Source organism: Entelurus aequoreus, linkage group LG05 (genome assembly GCF_033978785.1).
Source record: "Entelurus aequoreus isolate RoL-2023_Sb linkage group LG05, RoL_Eaeq_v1.1, whole genome shotgun sequence".
Lineage (NCBI taxonomy): Eukaryota > Metazoa > Chordata > Actinopteri > Syngnathiformes > Syngnathidae > Entelurus > Entelurus aequoreus.
Window position 1 is genome coordinate 59,438,599 of NC_084735.1, and position 27,479 is coordinate 59,466,077.

The following is a 27,479-nucleotide window of genomic DNA, read 5'->3' on the forward strand; positions in this document are numbered from 1 at the left end:
GCCGTGCCAGCAACTTCAGGGGTTCCATGTTCGATTCCCGCTTCCGCCATCCTAGTCACTGCTGTTGTGTCCGTGGGCAAGACACTACACACCTGCTCCCAGTGCCACCCACATTGGTTTAAATGTAGCTTTAAAATGTAGATAACGGGTTTCACTATGAACAGCACTTTAAATCTCTAGAGAGAAAAAACGCCATATAAATATAATTACCTTCACTTCTTTGAGCATTAACACAGCTTACAATTATCTTTTTGTAAGCAGGTACAGTAATTGCTTATCTCTTGTCTGTGTCAGGATGATCTGAGAAAAGATGATTTCAGCACCATGAGTGCACAGCTTTTGTACAAGATGATCAAGTCTAAAACGGACTACCCTCTCCACAAAGCCATCAACGTTGAGCGAGAAGATGTGGTTTTCCTCTATCTCATTGAGATGGACTCTCAGGTAGGTCTGTTGCTAACAGCTACTAATGGTGTAATAAAAGTTTCCCTCTGAGCTCTAACACATATTTTGTCTGTTCTTAGTTGCCTGGCAAGCTGAATGAAGTGGACAACAATGGCGACCTGGCTCTCGACCTGGCGCTCTCTCGGAAGTTGGAAAGTATCGCAACTACTCTGGTGAACAACAAAGCTGATGTTGATATGGTAGACCAGAGCGGATGGAGCCTTCTGCATAAGGCCATCCAAAGAGGTTAGAAGTTACTACCGGTACTTCAATTTTGTGTCACCTGACATATTAAATAGGAAAACAAATGACCAACAGGATATCTTTTTTCTAAACTAATTGCTGCTGATAAACATCTTTTCTATTGTTTTTCCCAGGTGATGAATTTGCCTCCATCTTCTTAATTCGTCACTCAGCTCAGGTCAATGCTGCCACTGTGGGCGCGGTGGAAACTCCTCTTCACCTGGTTTGTTCTTTTAGCCCCAAGAAGCACTCTGCCGATGTGATGAGCGGCATGGCACACATTGCAGAAGCTCTGCTCAAAGCTGGAGCCAACCCCAACATGCAGAACAGCAAGGGCAGGTTAGTCGAATGCTTTATTTTAGGGATGCACTCAAATGAAAATTCTTGGCCGGAGACTACTCGTGTTTTAAGACTCTTGATCTCTGCCGCTCTATGATGTTATCGATGAACAGCGAATGCTGCTGCGAATGCTGCTGCTCCAGCTACGCTTCCCGCTGACAATGTCCTCTTGATATTGTTTTGTAAATTGCTGTTCGGGGTTCTTTCGCGAATATATTGAATTTCGACCAAATGGCAGACACGTTGTATTTGCTCCAGACAAGTGCGTGCTTCTTGCTTTTGTCATCACAACATCCTATTTCGGCCGTGCTGTTTCGCTGATGAAAGTATTTTATCCAAAAGTTGAAAAGGTGATTTTTGGCATTTTTTAGTGGTTGAAATTTTGGTGCATCACTTTTTTATTTACCGTAATTTCCGGACTATAAGCCGCTACTTTTTCCCCTCGTTCTGGTCCCTGCGGCTTATACAAGGGTGCGGCTTATTTACGGCCTGTTCTTCTCCGACACCGACGAAGAGGATTTCTGTGGTTTTAGTACGCAGGAGGAAGACGATGACACAATGATTAAAGACTGACTTTTCATATACCGGTAGGCTGGTTATTTTGATATCGTACAGGCGAGCACTTTGTATTACTTTGCACCGTTGTATTATTTGTACTCTGCACGAATGCTGTTCGCCATGTCAAAGATGTGAAAGTTTGATTGAATGATTGAAAGATTTATTGTTAATAAATGGGACGCTTTGCGTTCCCAAACAGTCATCTCTGTCCCGACAATCCCCTCCGTGGTAGCAGGAACCCTTATATACTACAGTAATTACACATCAAAACCCTGCGGCTTATAGTCGGGTGCGGCTTATATATGGAGCAATCTGTATTTTCCCCTAAATGTAGCTGGTGCGGCTTATAGTCAGGTGCGGCTTATAGTCCGGAAATTACGGTATATGTAATTATCTCTATTCTTCCATAAGTCTTGCATATATGGTAAAATTGACAGTCAAGAATAAATATGTGAAGAGTACAGTCGGTAGAGTTTAATTTTTGTGTTTTCTTTCTTTTGTCAGAACTCCTTTGCATGAAGCTGTTGCTTCAGGAAATGAGCCGGTGTTCATGCAGCTACTACAGTGCAGACAGTAAGTTAAATTTTTCGACACTAGCATATATCACATAAAAATGTTCATGCCAGTATGACTGAGGAGCTCACACATATTTTAGTAGATTTCTCACTGCTCAGCATAAATGTCATATGAATGAAAATTAGCCTTTATCCAATCAATGTTCTCAGTCTGGACCTAGAACTTAATGACCACGAGGGCAGCACAGCTCTGTGGCTGGCTTTGCAATACATCACCGTCTCTTCAGACACTTCTGTCAATCCATTCCACAATGACGGTCCAGTGGTCAACGGCACCTCATTTGATGAAAATAGCTTTGCAGCACAGCTAATCCAAAGGGGGAGCAATGCTGATGCACCTGATATGTCAACAGGTGTGCAACCGTTCTGTCACTTTCAAGTACATTATAGTTGTATTGCGTTTTCATCTGCTGTTATATTCTTTTTATTTGCAGGAAACTGTCTAATGCAAAGAGCAGCTTGTGCAGCCAATGAGGAAGCTGCTCTATTCTTAGCCACTCATGGGGCAAAGGTCAACCATGTTAACAAATGGGTGCGTACAACACAACTAAACACACACTCACTGTCTGGTCGGTACCTCACTTTTTGGGCCACAGTTTTTCTGTATTTTTTTTCCCGCCTATCAAAATGATTGCTTTATTTTGTTTGTCAGTAAAATCAGAAACATTTTGCAGTAAACAAAGTGTAACCGGTGTACTGGATACTGTAGGACTTTTTTAAAATTGGAAGTTACTAAATACAACACTTTGAAATGGTAAATTGTCTCTTATTCCTTGACTACTCGTAACACCAGTGATTCTCACCAGTGGTTTGCCAGCAGGACCCATCATCACACCTTAAAGGCCTACTGAAATGAACTTTTTGTATTTAAACGGGGATAGCAGATCCATTCTATGTGTCATACTTGATCATTTAGCGATATTGCCATATTTTTGCTGAAAGGATTTAGTAGAGAACATCGACGATAAAGTTCGCAACTTTTGGTCGCTGATAAAAAAGCCTTGCCTGTACCGGAGGTAGCGTGACGTCACAAGTTGAAAGGCTCCTCACATTTCCCCATTGTTTACACCAGCAGCGAGAGCGATTCGGACCGAGAAAGCGACGATTACCCCATTAATTTGAGCGAGGATGAAAGATTTGTGGATGAGGAACGTGATAGTGAAGGACTAGAGTGCAGTGCAGGACGTATCTTTTTTCGCTCTGACCGTAACTTAGGTACAAGCTGGCTCATTGGATTCCACACTCTCTCCTTTTTCTATTGTGGATCACGGATTTGTATTTTAAACCACCTCGGATATTATATCCTCTTGAAAATGAGAGTCGAGAACGCGAAATGGACATTCACAGTGACTTTTATCTCCACGACAATACATCGGCGAAGCACTTTAGCTACGGAGCTAACGTGATAGCATCGTGCTTAAATGCAGATAGAAACAAAATAAATAAACCCCTGACTGGAAGGATAGACAGAAAATCAACAATACTATTAAACCCTGGACCTGTAAATACACGGTTAATGCTTTCCAGGTTGGCGAAGCTTAACAATGCTGTTGCTAACGACGCCATTGAAGCTAACTTAGCAACGGGACCTCACAGAGCTATGATAAAAACATTAGCGCTCCACCTACGCCAGCCAGCCCTCATCTGCTAATCAACACCCGTGCTCACCTGCGTTCCAGCGATCGACGGAAGGACGAAGGACTTCACCCGATCATCCGTGCGGTCTGCGGCTAGCGTCGGATAGCGCGTCTGCTATCCAAGTCAAAGTCCTCCTGGTTGTGTTGCTACAGCCAGCCGCAAATACACCGATCCCACCTACAACTTCTCCATTGTTCATTAAACAAATTGCAAAAGATTTACCAACACAGATGTCCAGAATACTGTGGAATTTTGAGATGAAAACAGAGCTTTTTTGTATTGGATTCAATGGTGTCCGAATACTTCCGTTTAACTATTGACGTCACGCGCATACGTCATCATACATAGACGTTTTCAACCAGAAGTTTAGCGGGAAATTTAAAATTGCACTTTATAAGTTAACCCGGCCGTATTGGCATGTGTTGCAATGTTAAGATTTCATCATTGATATGTAAACTATCAGACTGCGTGGTCGGTAGTAGTGGGTTTCAGTAGGCCTTTAATGGCAAGCGGTGACCTAAATTGCAAAAAATTTAAAGCTCAAATAACTTGTAGTTAATGAATACATTAAAGTGCAGTTTGAATTTGAGGTAGTATAAAATAATGTGTGGCACCACAAAACAAGTCCAATGATAATTTCAGGGAAAACAAAATACATTTTTATCCATAATTGTGGGATTAAATTTATTTTTGTACAACTTATTTTGTGGCAAAACACAGCCAAAATTGTGTTCAGGTTTTCAGTACATGGTAAATCTGAGGAAGTGAATCAGAGCAAACATGTACAGTAGATAAAAGGTGTGATTCAAAATATTAATACACTAAAACTTCTGTTTTTTCTGTTGAATAACTCTGCAGGTATATTTAATTTTCCTGTCAGGCTAAAATGTTCACTTACATAGTTTTTAAATTGGTTAATTTTGCTCAGGCTGCACAACGTGAGGTGGATTGGGGGTGGTGGGATGCTTTTTTTCAGCAGGAGAATTCAACGGATTGGAATGTAAATTTAAATTGTTTCTCAACTTCTATGCTAGTGCTGAACATAAAATTAATTTTTTTTTTTCATTTAATTTTATTCTTCTGTGCAATGTGCAGAGAAGAGAGGGTGAGGCATTGGTAGAGGCACAACGGTGCTTGGACTTCATTTCACTCGGAGGGCTTTTTGCTACTCTGAACACACACAGCGCAAAATTAATTAAAAAAGCCTAAAACTTTAATCCTTAAGAGCATAATGCCCTATACGGTCCTTTATTTTACAGCGTGCCATTGCATCCCTACTAAATATAGCGATAGAATCACTAAGATAGATAGATAGTACTTTATTGATTCCTTCAGGAGAGTTCCCTCAGGAAAATTAAAATTCCAGCAGATGGCAACCCTGATCCCTCCTGCTACGTCTTCCGTTTCTCTGGCAAACCAGGTGTTAGACTCGGACTTAGATCAGACAAACTTTATTGATCCACAAGAGAAATTGTTCGCAAAACAAGAACCTTTAAGAAGCTGTAATGTAATGTAATTGGAGAGGATAGCTCACGGTATATTCTATCATTAATAAGGGTTTACGTGGGGCATTAAAGGTCGTTGAATGATTTTGTGAAAATAATGGCCTTAAAAAGCATTAAATTGAATGTCGAGAGACATTTCAAAATTTTTTAAACAATTGTAACCTTAACCCTACCTGTAGGAACCCTGTTAATTTATTAATGTATTTTTGGAATGAAAAGCATCTGTCTTAGTCCAATGTAAGGAGTTAAGCAAGGTTATCACAGCAAAACGTCAAATTTTGTGTGACACATGTTTCAGTAGATTAGAACAGTTTATGTGTTGCTAGAATAAAATGTGTAGTTATTGTAATCATGCCATAAATGTGATATGTAAATCATTTCAGGGGGAAAGCTCTCTTCATACCGCCTGCCGCAGTGGCTTGGCTAGCCTGACAGCAGAGCTGCTACAGCAGGGAGCAAACCCTAACCTGCAGACCCAAAAGTCTCTGCCTGACGACACCATTGGTGTGGCTATGCAGACCCCCCTCCACATGGCAATTGCTCACAACCATTCAGATGTGGTCTCTGTCATCCTTGAGCAAAAAGGTATAGGCATTTATTCAAATTTGAATGTCTATGCATCAGTGAAACAAGTTGTTTATTCTTCATATCTGCATTGCAGCAAATGCACTACATGCCTCCAACAATTTCCAGATCATTCCAGACTTTAGTCTCAAGGATTCTGTGGACCAGACAGTATTGGGCCTGGCCCTATGGACAGGTACATGGTAGTGTCCTTACAAGTAAATACTGTAGCACAGTTCTATGGTTTTTAAGTCTGCATTGTGAGGCCTCACTTTGCCATTCCGCTGGCAGGTATGCACACCATAGCAGCTCAGCTTCTGGGCTCGGGAGCTTCTATCAATGACACCATGTCCAATGGACAAACCCTGCTTCACATGGCCATACAGAGACAGGACAGCAAGGGTGCCCTTTTCCTTCTTGAGCACCAGGCAGACATCAACGTTCGGTAACAGTCTAAACATTCTGATGCATTCATCAAACTTTTCATTCTACGTTTGGGTGTTTGTCTTTTAAATAGGTCTGTCAAAGCTAATTTAAGATTAAGATTAAAGATTAAAGTACCAATGATTGATGGGTTTATTATTGCGATTAATCCCAAAACATTATTGTTAATCATGCATAAACACATATTAATTGCAACATTGTACAGCATAGGATGCCGTACAATGCAAATGTCAGTGCAACGATTAGTAAGGAGACTCTGGATGTGCTCGCTGGCAAATTTCACTTCAAAATAAACCCAGATGAGACTTTTGATAAACTTTACAAGTTTTGAACAAAAATATGAAATGCTACTTTCAAGAGTCAGAAGAAAATGAGATTATTGGTCAAAAACAAGTTTAACCACTTTCTTTTATTTCACTTTGCAATACATTTGAAACAAATATTTATGTATATTTTCCTTGTCAGTACTTTGGAGGGACAAACTGCACTGCAGTTGGCCATCAGCAACCAGCTGCCACTAGTAGTGGATGCTATTTGCACTCGAGGAGCTGATATGTCTGTGGTTGATGACAAAGGCGACACTCCATTGTGGTTGGCTTTGGAGAGTGGCCTGGAAGATATTGCATCCACGCTGGTAAGATGCATGTACATCAGTGGTACTGTATAATGATGAAAATTCTGTCTCTTTGTTGAGAGCCAGCTGTTTTGGCTCGGCTCACTAAAAATATTTTTTTTCCGGCTCCTTAAATTTTTTGTTAGTATTAGTATTTATATGGTTTTATTAATATACTTAAAGGCCTACTGAAATGATTTTTTTTTTAATTTAAACGGGGATAGCAGATCCATTCTATGTATCATACTTGATCATTTCGCGATATTGCCATATTTTTGCTGAAAGGATTTAGTAGAGAACATTGACAATAAAGTTCGCAACTTTTGGTCGCTGATTAAAAAAGCCTTGTCTGTAAGTAGCGTGACGTCACAGGTTGAAAGGCTCCTCACATTTCCCCATTGTTTACACCAGCAGCGAGAGCGATTCAGACCTAGAAAGCGACGATTACCCCATTAATTTGAGCGAGGATGAAAGATTTGTGGATGAGGAGACTGAAGGACTAGAGTGCAGTGCAGGACGCATCTTTTTTCGCTCTGACCGTAACTTGGGTACAAGCTGGCTCATTGGATTCCACACTCTCTCCTTTTTCTATTGTGGATCACTGATTTGTATTTTAAACCACCTCAGATACTATATCCTCTTGAAAATGAGAGTCGAGAACACGAAATGGACATTCACAGTGACTTTTATCTCCACGACAATACATCGGCGAAACACTTTAGCTACGGAGCTAACGTGATAGCATCGGGCTTAACTGCATATAGAAACAAAAGAAATAAGGATAGACAGAAAATCAGCAATACTATTAAACCATGGACCTGTAAATACACGGTTAATGCTTTCCAGCCTGGCGAAGCTTAACAATGCTGTTGCTAACGACGCCATTGAAGCTAACTTAGCAACGGGACCTCACAGAGCTATGCTAAAAACATTAGCTATCCACCTACGCCAGCCCTCATCTGCTCATCAACACCCGTTCTCACCTGCGTTCCAGCGATCGACGGCGCGACGAAGGACTTCACCCCATCATCCGTGCGGTCGGCGGCTAGCTTCGGATAGCGCGTCTGCTATCCAAGTCAAAGTCCTCCTGCTTGTGTTGCTGGAGCCAGCCGCTAATACACTGATCCCACTTACAACTTTCTTCTTTGCAGTTTTCATTGTTTATTAAACAAATTGCAAAAGATTCACCAACACAGATGTCCAGAATACTGTGGAATTTTGAGATGAAAACAGAGCTTTTTGTATTGGATTCAATGGAGTCCGAATACTTCCGTTTCAACGATTGACGTCACGCGCATACGTCATCATACATAGACATTTTCAACCGGAAGTTTAGCGGGAAATTTAAAATTGCACTTTATAAGTTAACCCGGCCGTATTGGCATGTGTTGCAATGTTAAGATTTCATCATTGATATATAAACTATCAGACTGCGTGGTCGGTAGTAGTGGGTTTCAGTAGGCCTTTAACATAACATGTACAATGTACATACATACATACATTTTAAATAGACACATTTTAGTTTTTGAAAAAACACAAATTTAACCAAACATCACTCAACAAAATATAACTTAAAATGTGCAACCATGTACAGTGAAAAACAAATCGCAAAATCTTCCACAATGGAAAATGACTTAAAATCTTGTGCCATCATTTTAGCCAGTGTCTCATCGATTGAGTCTTGTTTTGCTGGGGTCATAGCTTTTTGCAAAAACAGGCTCATAGAGTTCTGGGATGTAGGTCTACTAGGTGGCTGTGGTGGTGATAGTTGACACACTGGCACCTTCATTAACAGAGTCCCTTGCTGGTCTTTTTTTCTAACTCCATTAATTGCACTGTTGAATGATTAGTTTGCATATGCATGTGCAGGTTGTTTGTGGAGCCTGCTCGATATGAAATTTTTATTTTACGAAGTGTAAACTCTGCCTTTCTAACACAACAACAACAAATGTGTCGAAATGTTTTTCCTTTTCCTGCTGTTACTCATCTTCAGTAAAATGTTATAATCCTCTAGCGCTCGTGTCGTCTCCCTCCCTCCTGTTTGTGTGCGCTGCTGTATGTGTGCTGCATGCGATTGTGTGTAACCCCTCCCAAACCCCCTCCTGCTCAGTGCCGTCACATAGACGCTGCCACAGCCACACATGTTGACCAATACAGCTTAAAAAAACCCAAAACAAATCGATCTTTGTTGTTCACTTCAAAGAGCCGGCTCTCGTTTGCAACTGACCCATCACTAGTACAATATATTATCAGGATGCTCCAATTAGGGTCTTATGCTGCCGATTCTGATACTGATCATCAATGATTGAGATTGGCCGATTACCATACCATTCATTAACGGTGCATTTTTCACTTAATGTATGGTGAATTCTGTTATCACTTTAACAATATCAACATTGTATTTAAACTATTTTCCTATTTTCTTTTATTACATACAATTGTTTGAGCAATACGAAGTCAATAGTACATAATAACTAGACACAATTAAACACTACTCATTTAAATAGTTTGTTCTTTGCCCTCAAAATCCTCCTGTTCTAGGGTATTATTCCCTGGGTTTGTAAATATTTCTATAAAATAAAAATATTGACCTTGTCACTTTAGAATGAATTATACTGATGCTACTCTTGGCATAGACACCGCCAATTTATGGATTGGTCCGATCGTGCCGTGTAGTGACTGTCAATGCTGACACACCAACAGTTAATGTTATCTTCTCTTTAGCTCTTATTAATATACCTGTTAATTTTCTGTGTAATAACTGCTTACTTTCTGCTGCAATGCACTTCCATCTACACTTCTTAAAGTTTACTAAGCACTTATTTCTTGGTGTTGTTTTAAGCTAACGTAGCGGTTAGCTTAGCGGTTAGCCTGTCTGCTCCTGGTTTGCTTAAGGTGTGTAAAATGTTTAGTCTCATTCTAATACTTGATAATGATTATTGATAATGATACTTAAGATACCAATACATGTAGTTTATTGCTGTAATGGAGGTGATTATTAGTTTAGGAGAGTGTCTCCACATTGTGTATGTAGACACATAATTAGCTGCTAGCCGTTTGTCAGCCAGACACGATCGGCATGGATGATTGCCATTAAAAGGCATTAATCGGCAATGGCCGATCTCATACTTTTTCACAAAAATATGCCCATACCAATCAGCAAATCCTTTGTATATTGTACAGTGTACATGCAGTTACAGAAGCTATAAAGAAACATTTACATCCTCATTTATTGCACACATTTTCTTGTTTATATTACTAGAAAGCGTTTATCCCCAAATGAATGTGTGTTAAATTAAGAATTTAAAAAGAATAGTGTATTCAGATCATCAACCAAAATATTTTAAACTCGAAGTTTCCATAAAATAATTTTTTTTAAATTTGTGCCGTTTTTATCTGTTTAAAGGTTCGTCATGGCTGTGATGCGACATGTTGGAGTGAAGGTCCTTCTGGCTGCCAACAGACCCTCCTGCACAGAGCTGTTGATGAGAACAATGAGGTCTCAGCTTGCTTTCTCATTCGCAGGTTTGAAACCTCCTCATTACAGTTACTGTGTGGATAAATTACTTATTTTCTTCACTGTGTAGATAACTTAATTATTTCCTTCACTGTGTGGATAACTTACTTATTTCCTTCACTGTGTGGATAACCTACTTATTTAATTCAAATGTGTGAATAACTAACTTATTTTTCTTATTGTGTAGACTACTTACTTATTTCCTTTACTGTGTTGATAACTTACATATTCCTTTAATGTTTGGATAACTTACTATTTAATTTTCCTGTGTAGATAACTTGCCTATTTTCTTTATGTTGATAATTTATTTATTTCATTATGTGGATTGCTGTGTGGATAACTTATGGCTTCAATGTGTGGATAACTTATTTAATTTACTGTGTGGATAACTTATAATACCTTTACTGTGTGGATAACTCATCCATTAACACTCTTGCTCAAACATTTGGAACCGGTATCTGAAATATCAGCTATCAGTGTGTTGATAACTTTGTGTCATTACCTTCAATATGTTAACTTTAGGAAACACATATTACACTTTATCTACTACTCTTGTAAAATGCAGAGAATGGTTAAATTAAATAATATAAATCAGTTGAGTAATATTGTGAACTCCCTTCATAACATTTTCTAGACATTCTGTATATTATTTTTTTATTTCCTCTTTAAAATTTGCAAATTGGAACTATGAATATAAAAGTCCATGCTGTATGGGAGTATTTATTTCCACAAGATGCACCCTAACGTAATATATTGCCTGTCGGCCCAGTGGTTGTGACGTGAACAGCTCTCGACGGCCCGGCCCAAATGGAGAAGGAGAAGAAGAGGCCAGAGATGGACAAATGCCTCTCCACCTTGCTAGCAGCTGGGGACTGGAAGATGTGGTGCAGTGCCTTCTGGAGTTTGGAGCTAATGTGAATACTCAGGTCAGTCTCATCCAACTTGTATTTGATGACAATGAGGGCTTTCTAAAACCTGGTCTCACTTTGTCAGGATTCAGAGGGTAGAACTCCTATCCATGCTGCCATTAGCAGCCAGCACAACGTTATCATTCAGCTCCTGATTTCCCATCCAGACATCCGTCTTAACATCCGTGACCGCCAAGGAATGACACCATTTGCCTGTGCCATGACGCACAAGAACAACAAGGCGGCAGAAGCCATTCTCAAAAGAGAACCAGGTGCTGCTGAACAGGTAGGGATAAAATTAATCCATACAAGGTGGTTCAAACTAGAGTTAGATTTTGTGAAAATAAACATTGTTGTCAGCAAACCATACAGGTGCTCTATCAACCCTCTACGCATTTGCTCAGCACAGACATGATCACGTGTATTACCGCTCTCGTTACATGCTAGTTTAACTGCTACCAAAACAACTAGCAAGTCATCACAGATTTCATTTCAACTAAAGATACGAACTTGATAGTAAATAAACCCAGGTTTCAACTCTTCGATGTTGTGCTCATTCATGTCGATGGTGTTTTAACGCTTAGGAGACATGCTGTAATGAAATAAAACATACATATTTGACGTTGATGAAAAATACTTTTAATGGTGGTCGCTGTTTTGTTATGCAAGGACAGCGTCTGCGCATACATGCTGCTTCTGACAAGATAGTAAGCAGGGAAAGGAGAATGCAAAAATGCCACTGAAGAAAAAGTTAACACCTGTTACTGGTCAGCACAGTATTGTAGCTGTATTTTCTGCTTCCATTACTAATGATTAGGCTAGTGATAGTACCTTAATATAGCCTGTATGCACTTCTGATGCAAAATAAGTGCGTCTACTTTCTGCATCTTCTTTCTAAAAAAGTTAGCGTTTTTTCAGCTGTGGGGAAATGTCTGCACTTTTCAGATGACAGTTTCATATACTGCAACATTTGCACTACTGGCAAAAAAACAGGCGCATCGATTATGGTTAAGAATGTTTTGTTTGTGTTAAAATCAGCACTTCTATTGATATTTTCTTGTGATAGATGTAATAATTTGAATTTGAATAATTTATTGGTGTCAATGTTGTTAAATTCTATTTTATTTGAATTTTGTATCTTGTGAAAGTTTTGTTTAATTTTCACATAGATTTTCAACATATTTTTAATCCATATAATATAGGAACTCAATAAAACTTTTATAAAAATATAAGAACTAGAAAAATACATTTTTTAAGAGGCTCAGCGTTTTTCAACTTGCTCTGTTACATTTTCAAACAAAAAATACAACAAGACCACCGCAGGTTAGCTTATGTTACCATTTAGTGGTTTAACAGAACATATTTTAAAGTGTCTTTCTTTTTCACAATTACTGGTACTAATTTTATTGAATTAAAATTGCTCACCAGTCTGAGGAATTTGCTTGTCGTTCATACAGCGCTTGCACATACAAAACAGCAGTCCAAAAGAAGCTGTAGTGGATTGTCCGAAGCTTAAACAGGCAACAAAAGTAGTTTAGTACAACAAATTTATTTACCCATTATCAGAATTGCAGGTTGAATTAAGTTGGCCGTGCAAACAGACCACATGTTACTCCGGAGTAAACAAGACACACACAAGCCAAAATCACTCTCGAGTTCCGGTCTTCTGCCATTTTTTATATGTCTCTTGTGCGTCATTGTTTATCTAATGCGTCAATGTCTTTTATCTTTTCCCTATCTGTTCCATAACAACTCGAATCCTTTAGACAGTCAACACATTCTGTAGACAGGTTGGCACGACTTAATATTCACTTTTGTCCCACTTGCACAGAATAGAAGAAAAATTAAATGAGCGTACATTCTTGACAGACATGCAATATAGGTCAAAGGTCAGAAATTCTACTACATACCCGCCTTCCAGGGTCTTAAGACCCTGGACCAAAACAATTTCTGATGTAGACCACATGTTAAATCTCTACCACAGATAGAGGCAAAAACCTCAATGTTTTTATACGAGGCAAAAATTCCGTCTATGACCCTCCTTCAGAGCGATCGCTGTTACCAGCCTGCAGTAAAACCATCTCACAGAACACAATTAGTGGCCTACCCTTTGATTTAGTAAAGGAATAACAAATACTTTGATCATGAACATCATTGAACATAAATAGATGAATGTATATAGACTTATGACTGTAAGACATTTGCAAAAATATTTTTCCCGGCATTTGCAATGAATTTAGTTACCAATATTGTTAATTATCAATTGATTTTGAACACACAACTGAATTTCGTATGAGTCCATGTTTGATTAGTGCTCATATAGATGGCTCGGTGGTGCCTCAGGCTGGTGGCCTGCCGACACCTCGTTGGGCTTTTGGCTGCCTTGGTGAAGAAAGAGATCCACTCAAACAGTCTGTCTCTCTTTGGGGTGTGGTTCAGTCCATTGGGCAGACTGTTCAGTGGCATGTGCGCGCTGGCCGCTTTGGGGAAAACTCTACCGGTAGAGTTGGAGCTGTGGGGGCTTTGGGGAAGGCTGGGGCAGAGTATGGGGCGTGGGGCTTTGGTCCAGGCCCTCGGCTTGCTTCAGGCCTCCTCGCTGCTTCGGCACTCCCGACACTTCTTTCCACAGCTGCTGGAGTCCCGGTGGACACATTGGCTGGCAACCTTAGTTGTTCTCGTCATCGCTGGCAAGGTGTTGTCTCTCCTTGGGTTCCTTCCAGTCAGGTATCGGGTGTTGGTCCTGGATTGGCTTTGACCGTGCCCCTCTTAGCGAGTGCAAGGGAATCTGGAGTGGCTGCTTTCATCCTCAAATCTGCACAGAGGAACTGGCACACAAATTCTACATTTTGCAAACTTACCATTTTGGTCTCATGGTCTTTCCACCTTCCTAGGAAGCTGCTGGTCCTGAGAAGTGCTGATCTTGTGACTGAAGATGATAACCTGTTTTCTTAAAATAGGTGCCGTTGTTTGACCTAATCTTTTTGGGGAAACCATGTCGGGATATTAGATAATTCACAAAACATTTAATTACTGAATTGGCACCCTCCTTCGAGGTTGGGGTTGCTTTCGCCAACCACTGCAATTGTCAATCTAAATCATTACGTTCCTTTATCCTTGTACCGGATTGATCATATTGATTAAATAAAACCTCAACACGCTCAAACTTGACCCAATCCAAACTCACCTCCCCCCTCTGTCCCTCTCACAGGGACAGTGTTAGTCGTAGTAATAGTAATAGTAGTAGTAGTATTAGTAGTTTCAGAAACATCCAAGAAAAAGAAAAGGCAGCTGATAGTCAAGTGCAGCAAGAACAGAGGCGGAGGACAGGTCATGTTTGAGGTCACTGTTCGCTTTTGCAATAGTACTTTGATATTTTACAACACCTAGTGAATTATTGTGGCCTCAATAATTCACTAAATAGTTGTATTTAATTTAGTCTATCTATGATGGGACAATGCACAAAAACATTAAGTTCAGAAACAGATATGTTCTGTACCAGATTATTTCTAAATAGCTACTTTCCATCTGTAGTCCCTGGCTACCTAAATTAAAGGGATCCAAAATCAAGCAATAAAATTATGACACTAATTAATCATAATAAATATATACATTCATAGTAATCAATAATTCATCAAAAAATAATCATACTGTAGCATGTAATCAGATTAAGAGAAGTCCTAAAATGCCCCTTCATGGACACATTCTTAATATACAATACAACCACACCTTATTTACATCATCACATAAAGACAATACATGCTCTTGTTCACATCTGTCATCATTCATAACAACAACCAAGATTTTAACAGCCATACCTCACAATTTACAACAAAAAATGCTCTCATAGATAAATATAATACTCATTAAATTGATGTGTCAACATAATGCCCATCTTAGTGACCGTGTGAGCAGCCTTGATTGCTCCAAAGCCACTTTTTAATTTCAAATTTTCTATTCCTTTTGTTATAACATGGAGAAGGCTAATTGGTCTGTACATGTTCTGGTCTTCTTTATTTCCTGCTTTATGGATTTAATTATAGTAGCAGTTTCTCGACGTGGTAGGGAAAGTGTTTTCCGTTATTGATTTATTTATCAATCGTTGTTATACGAGCAATAATACAATCCTTTTATGTTTTTAGGAAGATAGTGTCCAACCCATATATATATCTCTAGATCGTGAGTGATAATGCAGCGAAGATTTTGTTTAACTTTGTTTCATTTGTTAATTCTAAAATTAGTCCATCCTGAATAAATGACAATTATTTGCACTGATTTTGAGGGATTTTTTTATTCAGGGTTTGTGCAGACTGGATGAAATGTTCATTAAAATTATTACTTATGTCCAGACTGTCTGCGATAGTAGCGCCATTGATATTTAATGTTATAGTGTTGTTTCTTGTTTGCTCTCTTTCCGTAAGTTTGTATCTGGTTTTCCATACCTTCTAATGTTCCCTTTTGCAGCTTTGATTAATTCTAAGTGAAAGTCAGCCTTAGACTTCCGCATAAACATTGTAACTTTGTTCCTCCAAACTTTTAAATCATACGATCTGTATTTAGACCTGTTATAATTGCTCTTATGAGAGCTGAGTCCTCATGTCTTTATTAGAATCCAATGGTATTTTTATTTTAGCACTCTTCTTTCTGGTTTTGTATTCGTGTATTTACAGATGTTCTCTTTGATTTTTGTCATCCAATTGTAATTCTAGTAGGGCTGCTTATCCTTTATATCATTGTAGAAGCCGTTTATAATATCCTTAAGTTTCTTTCTACGTGTTTTATTTAACCAGTCCAGATTAACGTCCCCCATGACGTTACTTCTTTCATACTATGCTGTTTGAGGATGTCTGAAAATGAATCAAGAAAAATGTCTTTAGCTGTGGTCGGTCGGTATACTTCAATTACCTTGAAATACATTTCTGAGGAAAATGGGATTTTAATTTCAACATACTCAAATTGATCTACTTTTAATGTTTTCCCTTTCATAAATCATAATTCCTCCCCCCTTTGTCACTCGATCTGTATTTTCTGTAATCTTGTCCCCCGGGACATTAATTAGAACAAAAGTTGTTGTGGGTTTTAACCATGTGTCTGATAGACAAGGTAATCCGGATTAGAGTCTGACAGTAACTGCTGTATTTGTTCAGTATATTTCCTGTGGTAGAAAGTTTAATAATGCGGACACGTTTGTTACTGATTACTTTCTACAGACTTCTGTCTCTCTGCGACTTTGTGTATGTGATAAGCAACTACAATTATTTGATATGCTTAAATTTTGTTTTAGCTCAGCTGTTGTGTAGCTGCTAGCTCCTTGTAGCCTACAGCAGGAATGTCCAAATTGCAACCAATAGCTATGTTTTTAACAGACAACCGAAATAATTGAAAATGTGGTATTTGCGTATCGGTTCAATCAGCGGCAGCTACGCCCTGTTTTATCATTTGACCTAAATTTTTGGTTTCGTAGGCAGGACAGAGGGAACAATGTGGGTCATTAGTTGTCCATCTTACACCATTCTAATTGTTGTAAGGATAGTTTACATGAGCGGCCATACCTTGAGTCCCACCATATATAAGAGTCAAAAGGCTCCTATTATGAGTCGTCTAATTGGTGATCATACACTTTGGCGGTTTGGGTGGCAGGACACACGGACGCACCTTCGTCAGCCAGTGCTAGGACAGTTGGAGCAGTCCCCGTCCTCCATTCGTTCCTGGGAGGCGTCCCCAGTCAGCTGATGTCATGCTGTCAGGCAACATCAGGAAGTTCCTTCTGTGCAGTATTGAATTGTCAGGGCACAGTTCGTAAGCAGGTCATTACAAGGTGTGTGCAGGTTGACCACAAAGGAATGCTTCAAAGATTGTGTTGAACATTGTCCGTTGACACTTATGTCCAGCAGGGGTCTGTTTGTATCCTGCTGTTCGTCCTGCTGTCACACCTGTATTTTTTGTGAGCATGTTCTGGCTACAACTTTGGAGCTTGTCTTGTTCAGATTGGCAGTCCCCCGGCTGCACATTCTTTCCACCCTCGCTTGACCTAGCACAACCGTGGCTACCACCCAAGTCTGTCTGTATGGTTTTACGTTTTGTTGAGGTTTTTTCCTGCAGAATTTGGAACTCAAAACATGTACACCCATCGTTTTCATATCCTCTCGGTTAGTTCAATTTTGCATATCACGTTTTAAAATTACAGTCTTAACTATCCCATTAATTGCTAATCAATAACCTTAATTCAAAGGTTATACGTACTACAGCGTGGCGAAGTTTGTAGAGTGGCTGTGCCAGCAATCGGAGTGTTGCTGGTTACTGGGGTTCAATTCCCACCTTCTACCTTCCTAGTCATGTCTGTTGTGTCCTTGGGCAAGACACTTCACCCTTTGCCTCTGATGGCTGCTGGTTAGCGCCTTGCATGGCAGCTCCTGCCATCAGTGTGTGAATGTGTGTGTGAATGGGTAAATGTGGAAATACTGTCAAAGCGCTTTGAGTACCTTGAAGGTAGAAAAGCGCTATACAAGTATAACCCATTTATTTATTTATTTATTTACTTCATGTGTATTTAAGTACCCTTTTAATTCACTTAAAGATTATCTATAAGTTAATTTAAACTATCATTTGTCTATCAGTAGGCGCGAGCAAGCTGTCATGCTTGCACTCTGACCTCCTGCTGTACGTGATATTCTCCAAAACAAAAGAATGTATTTATTCACGTTTCTCCTTATCTTTCAGCTAAATCTTTTAATCTTTTAACTTTTAACGTCCGCACTGTGTTTATTTTTATTGTCTGCATTTTAATTTTGCTTTTATTTTCTTTCATTTCACTTTGTTGCATGAAAAACGCCACACAAACAAAGCTGCATATCCTTGCCTTGCCCGTCTCCGACTGGTTATCCAACCTACTCACAACAAACACACAAGGCCATGCTCTAAGCGCCAGCCCTAATCACACTTCTCCTCTTTTTAACACTTTACATATCGGCTCTTATTCTATTTATTAATGTAGGCTGTTATTTGTAACTATTATTCAACACTATTCACAGCAAACGGTTGTAAAGTTATAGTTATTCGCATTATACTCTCAAAATCTATAGCTAACTGAAAGCTGTTGAGATTTGGTTTGCCTCCTTCATCTCAGTGGCCTAGTGGTTAGAGTGCCCGCCCTGAGATCGGCAGGTCGCAAGTTCAAAACCCCGGCCGAGTCACACCAAAGACTACAAAAAATTTTGGGAGCCAAATCACCAAAAACGATTCCCGGGCGTATGGTATGGTGTACTGCAATGTCTAAATAAAACTATAAATTACTCCAAACTAAAATGTCAGACTGCACTTTAAAGTTACTTTTATTAAATTAATTTCCAAACTAACCACCACCACCACAGCAGACATCTTCCTCAATCCTATCCCAATACTCCCATAAATTAGAAAGGTGTTTCACAACAGTTGTTAAGTAGTTATTTTAAGTAATAGATCTCAATATGTAGAAATTAATAAGACTAAATTTGCCCTAGTGTGTGAATGTTGTCTGTCTATCTATCTGTGTTGGCCCTGTGATGAGGTAGCGACCTGTCCAGGGTGCAAAGTCAAATTGTGAAACAAAAATTAAAGTTGAATCAAGTGGAAATTGACAGAGTATATGAACTACATTCTTGAGAATAGTAATTGATCATTAATATGTTGGAAGCCGCATATTGAACATATTAAAGGAAAATATCCAAATCCATTGCTATTCGGTATAAAGTAAAACACATGCTGAATAAGAAATGTCTGCACATGTTATATTATTCATTTATTTTTCCATATGTAATATTGTTTTGAAGTTTGGGGAAATGTTTATAGAAGAAATATAGACCCAATACTTAAACTTAAAAGGCTCATTTCAATATTACACAAAGCATTATTGTTATGATCATACCAATCTATTTTTTATAAGTCATAATGTGTTAAATGTTCAGATAATTTAATTTTAAAACAATGGCAATTATGTTTCCGAGTAAAGAACAACAGCCTTCCAGTTTGTATTCTTAGCTTGTTTACATTATGAGGAGAAAACTATCATTTACGGGGGATATTGATTTTTGAAATAGGTCAAGTAAAATAAAATAAAAACACAAATGTATTTCAGTTTTAGGAGTTAAATGATGTACCATCCTCAGTGATGAGCTGAACACATGTAGTTTTTTGTTATGGTTTTGGAGACCCTTGAAAAGTAAAGTTTTTTGAACATTATAAAATATAGTAACAATTACTTTCATCTTTTAACATTGATGTTCCAGGTAATTTAATGTTCAGTAAATGTATATCACAGGCCAATATAAGCTTTGGCTTCCGCCTATTCTTTTTTTTTTTTTTTTCGGTCATTCTTTTTCTTTTTTGTTCTGTGTGTAAATGTGTATGATTGTTAATATGTCTAATTTACTGTTAAACTGCTCACACAAATTGGTTGATGGTTGATTATATGACCAAAATAAACCTATTTCATTTATTCATTCATTATCTATCGCACTCATAGTTTTATTCCATTTTGCATGTAATTATTCCTATTGATTTCTTCCCATTTCACTCAAACAACTAAACAAACAAACAAATAAACAAACTTGCAGCTAACCACAATCAACATCATACCATTTACGAATACCTTCATTTGTCACTTTCTCATCTTTTCTTCACTTTCGTTTTCCTTTACAAACAACATCCTGTATCCATCTCTTCCTTACACTTCACACAATGTTTCTATTTTCTGTTTTCCTAGAAACCATTCACATAACGTAAGGTTATAAACATCCTTTTCCCATATTTTCTCAAACCATCCTCTTCACCCTCAATCTGTTTTTTCACCTGTTTTCTCTTCCTCTCTCTCTCACTTTCTCTCCTTCTCTCACAATACAAACACAATAATCCAAAATAATCAGTCTTATAAAATAATTTTAGCTTTAGATATGATTTAGGGCAGTGGTTTTCAACCTTTTTTCCCAGTAAAATAAAGAAATAAAATACAGCATATTGTCATCATTTTCTGATTTATTAAATTGTATAACAGTGCACCATATTGCTCATTTGTTGTGGTCTTAATTGACTTATTTGGACAAAAAAATATAAGAATAACTAAAACGTTTTAAAAATTAAACAAATGATTAAATTATAATAAAGATTTCTCTACATATAATCAATCATCAACCTTCTTTGGATATTGCAATAGAACTGGATGGATCAGATAAGCAGCAAGGCTGTTCATTACAATATATTACACACATAATTAATGACTAATGAATTTAACAATGCTTCAATGTCCCAGTCCAAATGTATGTATTGATATTTAAATGTTTATTTATTCATATACAGTATATTTTATTTTTCCTATTATCAAAACCAACATGTCAGCCTTCTCTTCAGATTTGAGTACAGCTGTCCACTATATATATTTATATATTTTTTATTTATTTATTTATTTATTTATTCTTTAAACCTAGCTCAATGCTAAACTAATCCAATGCTATGCTAACTCAATGCTAACCTAGCTTAATGCTAACCTAGCTCAATGCTATCCTAGCTCAATGCTATCCTAACATTGTCACACCTCTTCGGCCCACGCCTCACACAGCTGTCACTCACACAGCCTCGTCACACGCACACACTCTTATCTCAAAATGTCTCCCAGCTGAGACTCCTTTTTTTTTTTTTTTCTTTATATGCGTCACACAGTCACTCACACAGAGAATTTACCAGCGAGCAAGAGCCTTTTTTCCCGTACTCAAAATCTCAGTGTGTAAAACAACTGTAATATCGCACAGTCACAATCACCAGTATAGTTTAAAACAAATTCAAATGACTGGAATTCGCTCGCAGCGCCAAAGAGGGGGAGCTTCACTGCTTAAGCTGCTGCCCCCGCGATCCAACCTCTTGATAAGCGGAAGAAAATAATTATATGGATGGATCATTCATTCATGTGTTTTCTGTACATAACTTTGTCTATTTTCTCACACGCACACACATTTTGGACAATTTCCCAACTTTTGCAAAAGAAGCGGGGGTGCGAAAAAAGCGTGAGGGAACTCTCACAAAAGCGTGAGGGAGGGAGGTGAGGAAGAGAGGAGGAGGGGGGGTATGCTTGCCTTTCAGAAGAGGGGAATAACACAGATAAAACCTGCAGGTGCTACACAAATGTTATTACAATACGCAGATATATATATATAAATTTAAAAAACACACATTTTTATCCCACAAACCACGCCCCCCTGGTCCGGACCAATATAAACAACTAATGCACGCGTGCTTTTGTGGAATCGGCCGTCTCATATCACAAAAACCAGGTTCCATCATTGCTCATAAAACGGCGATTAACCCGTTTCATTGGAGCAACACCTGCGTTATCCCTGACCAACACGGAAAAACCTGGCCTAACGCCCAATAGGACCTCTGGAAATCACCCAGCAATCCTACAGACTCGTGTCTGGTCAGTCCATACAGTTTCACCAAAGCTCTACCATATGCAGCCCGATCAATACCTGTCTATTTGCAGCAAATTTCCAAATTTGTCGTGACAGCTATACGCTCAGTTGATCTCCTTTACCGGAGTCAATGAGCGGTCACCTATAAGAGGCTTTTCCCACCGCTGCAGTTTCCACATAAACAGATATGTCGCACCTTCATAGACGTCATCAATTTGTATGGGCCAAATGTCACACCAGTTAGCAACTCTTGCCTATAATTTAGCTGTATCCAACTCCGGCTAACCTAATGTACTTGCAGAAAAAAGCATCCTCTGCTAACGACAGAGGATGAAGAGGTTAAAATAAATTTTTCGTCTCACATCGTCTTATGCTTCAAAAACACTCCAAACCACCAAAATTCTATCAACAATCCCCTTATGTTAAAAACAAGAAATCACAAGTTTTCAACAAACACACAGACAAATGATCACATATAAAACAACTCAATCCAACCATAATTTACCCCATTCCAGGTTGTTTTTGGAGAACCTGACTAAACCTATCTTTTATCAAAAATAGATTCAGCAATTAGTCTTATCGATCCGGCTCTCTCCAGGCAGAAAATGTTTACACTTTAAGCAAAACGCTTACCTTGTTATGCGCGCGTGCAGCACACTGTCTGCCTGACTGAGAGAGCGGGAGCGGCTGTCGACCTGTAGCTTCTAAACCATCCTGTTTGTGACGCCAATTTGTGTAGTGGATTGTCCGAAGCTTAAACAGGCAACAAAAGTAGTTTAGTACAACAAATGTATTTACCCATTATCAGAAGTGCAGGTTGAATTAAGTTGGCCGTGCAGACAGACCACATGTTACTCCGGAGTAAACAAGACACACACAAGCCAAAATCACTCTCGAGTTCCGGTCTTCTGCCATTTTTATATGTCTCTTGTGCGTCATTGTTTGTTATCAAATGCGTCAATGTCTTTTATCTTTTCTCTATCTGTTCCATAACAACTCGAATCCTTTAGACAGTCAACACATTCTGTAGACAGGTTGGCACGACTTAATATTCACTTTTGTCCCACTTGCACAGAATAGAAGAAAAATTAAATGAGCGTACATTCTTGACAGACATGCAATATAGGTCAAAGGTCAGAAATTCTACTACAAAGCAACTTATGTTGTTAGGATAGAACATATATTCAATGATAGTTAACGTTAGCTATTCAGATTGCTATCATTAGCTAGCAACATACAAAGCTAATGCGCTTGCACAAGTTACATATGGGTGTAGTTACATAATTATGTGCTGAAAGCTGTAAGTGGGCAGGATGTAATGCTTAAAATACTTTGGAAAGTTAGCGCACTGTAAGCATCACATAAAGGTTGCAAACAGCCCTTTTAGTGGGGACCCACTACATTAAAAACCTATCAACATCACTCTAATGTAATTGCATGTGATCTGATGTCATCATATTATGTGACTATGTGTAGCTTATGACTTAATTAAAAAAAGCTTTGGGACAGGAATGTTTAATTTAGGGTTGCAGTAGGCCTTATGATGGCATTGTTTTTGTATGAGTTCACATGTATGTTACTGTGTACATTGTTTGAGTGTTATTAATACAATTTTGTTATTTAGGACATTTCATATTGCTCCTAAATGTATTCATTTAGGGGCACCTGTGCTCCTAGTGAAAAAGCTAAGCATACAGACCTGCATTGAAGCACCAATTACCCTCCATGTTGTCGGAGCTTTCCTTCTTATCACCTCCATTTTTTTTCTAGGTTGACAACAAAGGGCGAAATTTCCTTCACGTGGCCGTGCAAAATTCTGATATTGAAAGTGTACTGTTCCTCATCAGCGTGCAGGCTAACGTCAACTCCAGGGTTCAGGATGCGGCTAAACTCACGCCACTACACTTGGCTGTGCAGGCCGGATCAGAGATCATTGTCCGAAATCTGGTATTTACATAACTTTTTTCATTCATTTGCCTGATGAAGAATCAGATCCTGTGTTTAATGGAGCATCTTGTCTGTGACTGTCCAGCTGCTTGCAGGAGCTAAAGTGAATGAGCTGACCAAGCACCGACAGACTGCCCTGCATCTGGCGGCTCAGCAGGACCTGGCCACAATTTGCTCTGTTCTCTTGGAGAATGCCATTGACTTTGCAGCTGAGGACGAGAATGGCAATAACGGTACATATTGTTTTCCACATGATGTTTTTGTACACTTGCCTGTTCATGGGACAGATCTAGTAGGGAGAGTTTGTACAATTGAATAAAAAGTCCTGAATAAGAATAGTACGTCTCAGCAGAGTGTAGATGTATTTTTCTGCAACAAAATGTGATTGGGAAGACAATGAAGTTGTGTCCACCATGTTCTCTGCTGTATGTCTCAATGCAAAGAGAAGTTAAAAAGGGCTTCCTTGTGTTCTGCTTTGCTAGCTCTTCATCTGGCTGTGATGCAGGGCCGCCTTAACAATGTCAGATCCCTCCTCACTGAGTCCAACATTGATGCGGAGGCCTTTAATCTCAGGTAAATGTCTTGTTTTTCTTAGGACTTCCAAAAAATTATCCTTATTGCATTCATAGCCCTCCTTTTTTTTTTTTTAAACAACAATGATGAATTTAGGGGTCAGTCACCAATGCACGTGTTAGGCCACTATGGTAAAGAGAACGCTGCTGCTATCTTTGAGTTGTTCCTGGAGTGTATGCCTAAATACCCTCTGGACAAGCTGGATAACGAAGGCAACACAGGTAACCTGAGATGATATTTACTTGATGGCATCGCAGCTGCACAAATCAATTTAACACTTCTTCATTTGCAGTTTTGCTCCTGGCTTATATGAAAGGAAACGCTAACCTGTGCCGTGCTATTGTGAGGGCTGGTGCTCGCCTGGGTGTCAGTAATAATCAAGGCATCAACATTTTCAACTACCAAGTGGCAACTAAACAGTTGCTCTTCCGCCTTCTCGGTGAGTTCATGTTTTACTCTTGCACATATAAATAGGGCTACAGTGGAAAATGTTGGGTGTATTCATGTTAAAATATAATCTGAGATCATATATAGTAGGGGATGGGATTAGAAATTAGGATGTCATGCTACATAAATCGGATAACGTTAAGGAAATGGCTCAAATAACTGATAAAAAAAAAGATAAATAAACATTTCAATGAAGCGAGATTACCAATACTGTGCTGTAGATGGGTTCGTGTAACCAAATCAATCGCCCCTTTTCTCTTGTCGTAAACTTTCTCTGAGATCAATGTAAACAAACATGGTGTCTAAGGCTGAAACGACGCGTCGACATAGTCGACGTCATCGGTTACGTAAATACGTCGACGCTGTTTTTGTGCGTCGACGTGTCGCATAATGACGTCACACGACCGTCATGGCGAAGCGCAAAGCAGACGATCAAAGAAGACGATGCGAGCGGTGCGAGCGAGGGGGGAAAAGCATGCCAAAAGTGGTCAAAAGTGTGGGAGTATTTCAATAAACGGCCAAATAATGTTGTTGTATGCACACTGTGTCGAGCGGAAATGGCCTATCATAGCAGCACAACGGCTATGAACGAACATTTGAAAAGAAAACCATCAACTAGTCAATCGTCTGCGCGAGCATACGTTGTCATCATTACACAAAAACATGAATGTGTCATTTGTATCTGCTAGGGGTGTAACGGTACGTGTTTTGTATTGAACCGTTTCGGTACGGGGCTTTCGGTTCGGTACGGGGGTGTACCGAACGAGTTTCTAAGCTAAAGCTAAAGTCTTAACAAGCTGCTTTGCTCCGTCTGCCTCTGTCTCAGCACGCAGCATTGTCCCACCCACACAACCATCTGATTGGTACACACGCAGCATTGTCCCACCCACACAACCATCTGATTGGTACACACGAAGCATTATCAGCCAATCAGCAGTGCGTATTCAGAGCGCATGTAGTCAGCGCTTCAGGGTGGAGCAGATAGGTGTTTAGCAGGTGAGCATCAGGCAGCGGACTCTCCCCAAATGATAATAAACACCTCCCAGTCAACTACTAGTAACATCACTATGAGCCCGTTGACCTTCTAGAAACTTAAACTGCAGCTCAGCTCACTCGCAATCCTGGCTTGAGGTGAAGGCTAATTAGCTCTCAGTTCCAGCCACATCGACCCCTTCTGAGCGCCTATTTTCAGCTGCTGGGAATATTGTAAACAAGAAAAGAACCAAAGCATGTAGACATGCTAACCTTTCTTCATTACAACTGTTAGACACTCACTGGAATGAGTAGAATTGGTTATTGTGTACTGTGTTGGACTGGATGTTTATTTTGCACATTTTAAAAGCAATACTTAATGTTTACAGTGCTCCAGAATATTTAGATTGGCACTTTTTTGTATTGGATGTTTATCTTTATTTTTGCACATTTTAGCAAATAAGCAATACTTTCACTTTTGTTGAAATGTTTACACTGTTGTTACAGAATATTTCGTTTTGCACTTTTTTGTATTGGATGTTTATCTTTATTTTTGCACATTTTAAAGCAAAATAAGCAATACCTTTACTTTTGAAATGCTTATACTATTGCAGAATATTAAGATTTGCACTGGATGTTGACTTTTATATTTGCACATTAAAAAGCAAATGAGCTACTTTTAATTTTGTTAAATGTTAAAAGTTTTAAATGTTTACATTGTTACAGAATATTTAGTCATGTTGTTGTCAATGTTGACTGAGTGGCCATACTTCTTTTTTTTTGTAAATAAAAGCCATGCCTTTTGAAAAAACAGGCCTACATTTATTTTTTCATCTTCATTTTGAATAAAAAAATAATCGGTAAAAGGAAAAATAATCTATAGATTAATCGAAAAAATAAGCTATAGATTAACCGATTAATCGAAAAAATAATCTATAGATTAATCGATGGAAAAATAATCGTTAGCTGCAGCCTTAATGGTGTCAGACATTTTGTGTGCTATTTGCACCAAATGTTCTGCAAACATTCCGTAAAGAGGAAAAAAAATTGTGCTTCAACACATCAAACTTTATCAGCCACCTGACATGCCAGCATCGCTACAACAGGGATTTGAAAGCCTACGAAGACACCTGTTACAGAAGAAGCTGCCCCAAAGCCAGCCGCAAAGAAACGTGTGCACAAACTACACTTAAATCTGCATTTTTGAATTTTTTTTTAATAAAAATAAGTACCGGTAATTAATGTCAGGGTGAGAAGCAGGACGTTATCTGTATCTGTTTAAAAAAAGATATTCCCTAATGGCCACTAATTATCTTTAGTTATTTTTTTCATTGTGGAGCGAACGGTTCTTTATTATAGCAGTTTTCACACGCAAGCTGAGCCTTCAGATGTTGCAACATTCCGTGATTGCGTTAAAAAAATAGAACACTTCTTCAGTGTTAAACCTTATCAGCCACCGGAACAACAACATCGCTACGAAGGTGTTTTGAAAGATGACAAAGATGCCTGCTGCTGCAGAAGCTTCCACAAAGCCAGCCGCAAAGAAAAGCTCACGGCTTGTTTCTATCGTCGCAGCTTTTGTAACGTTCTAAACGTTTGCCAGAAACGACCTAAGGACCAAAGTGATCTGTGATGTCATCATGAAAATGATGGCGCTGGACGGCCAGCCCTTTACCATATTAAAGATACTGACTTTTGTCAGGACAAATGTACACTTAGTCAAATACACTTTTTGGTAGCTCGTATGTGCACAAACTAC

At 38.9% G+C, this 27,479-nt stretch overlaps 1 protein-coding gene across 1 annotated transcript in view; it reads left to right on the plus strand.

Annotated features, from left to right (window-relative positions):
• ankfy1 (ankyrin repeat and FYVE domain containing 1) overlaps nt 1-27,479 on the plus strand; it is a 46,593-nt gene that overhangs the window by 16,841 nt on the left and 2,273 nt on the right. The window contains exons 6-23 of the mRNA XM_062048482.1: nt 295-444; nt 525-690; nt 822-1,026; nt 2,089-2,157; nt 2,310-2,512; nt 2,594-2,691; nt 5,686-5,887; nt 5,964-6,062; nt 6,158-6,311; nt 6,776-6,944; nt 10,330-10,448; nt 11,210-11,366; nt 11,434-11,634; nt 23,552-23,728; nt 23,814-23,961; nt 24,211-24,301; nt 24,398-24,522; nt 24,594-24,740. Coding sequence (XP_061904466.1) covers nt 295-444; nt 525-690; nt 822-1,026; nt 2,089-2,157; nt 2,310-2,512; nt 2,594-2,691; nt 5,686-5,887; nt 5,964-6,062; nt 6,158-6,311; nt 6,776-6,944; nt 10,330-10,448; nt 11,210-11,366; nt 11,434-11,634; nt 23,552-23,728; nt 23,814-23,961; nt 24,211-24,301; nt 24,398-24,522; nt 24,594-24,740 — 2,680 coding nt within the window. The remainder of the gene's footprint in view (nt 1-294; nt 445-524; nt 691-821; nt 1,027-2,088; nt 2,158-2,309; nt 2,513-2,593; nt 2,692-5,685; nt 5,888-5,963; nt 6,063-6,157; nt 6,312-6,775; nt 6,945-10,329; nt 10,449-11,209; nt 11,367-11,433; nt 11,635-23,551; nt 23,729-23,813; nt 23,962-24,210; nt 24,302-24,397; nt 24,523-24,593; nt 24,741-27,479) is intronic.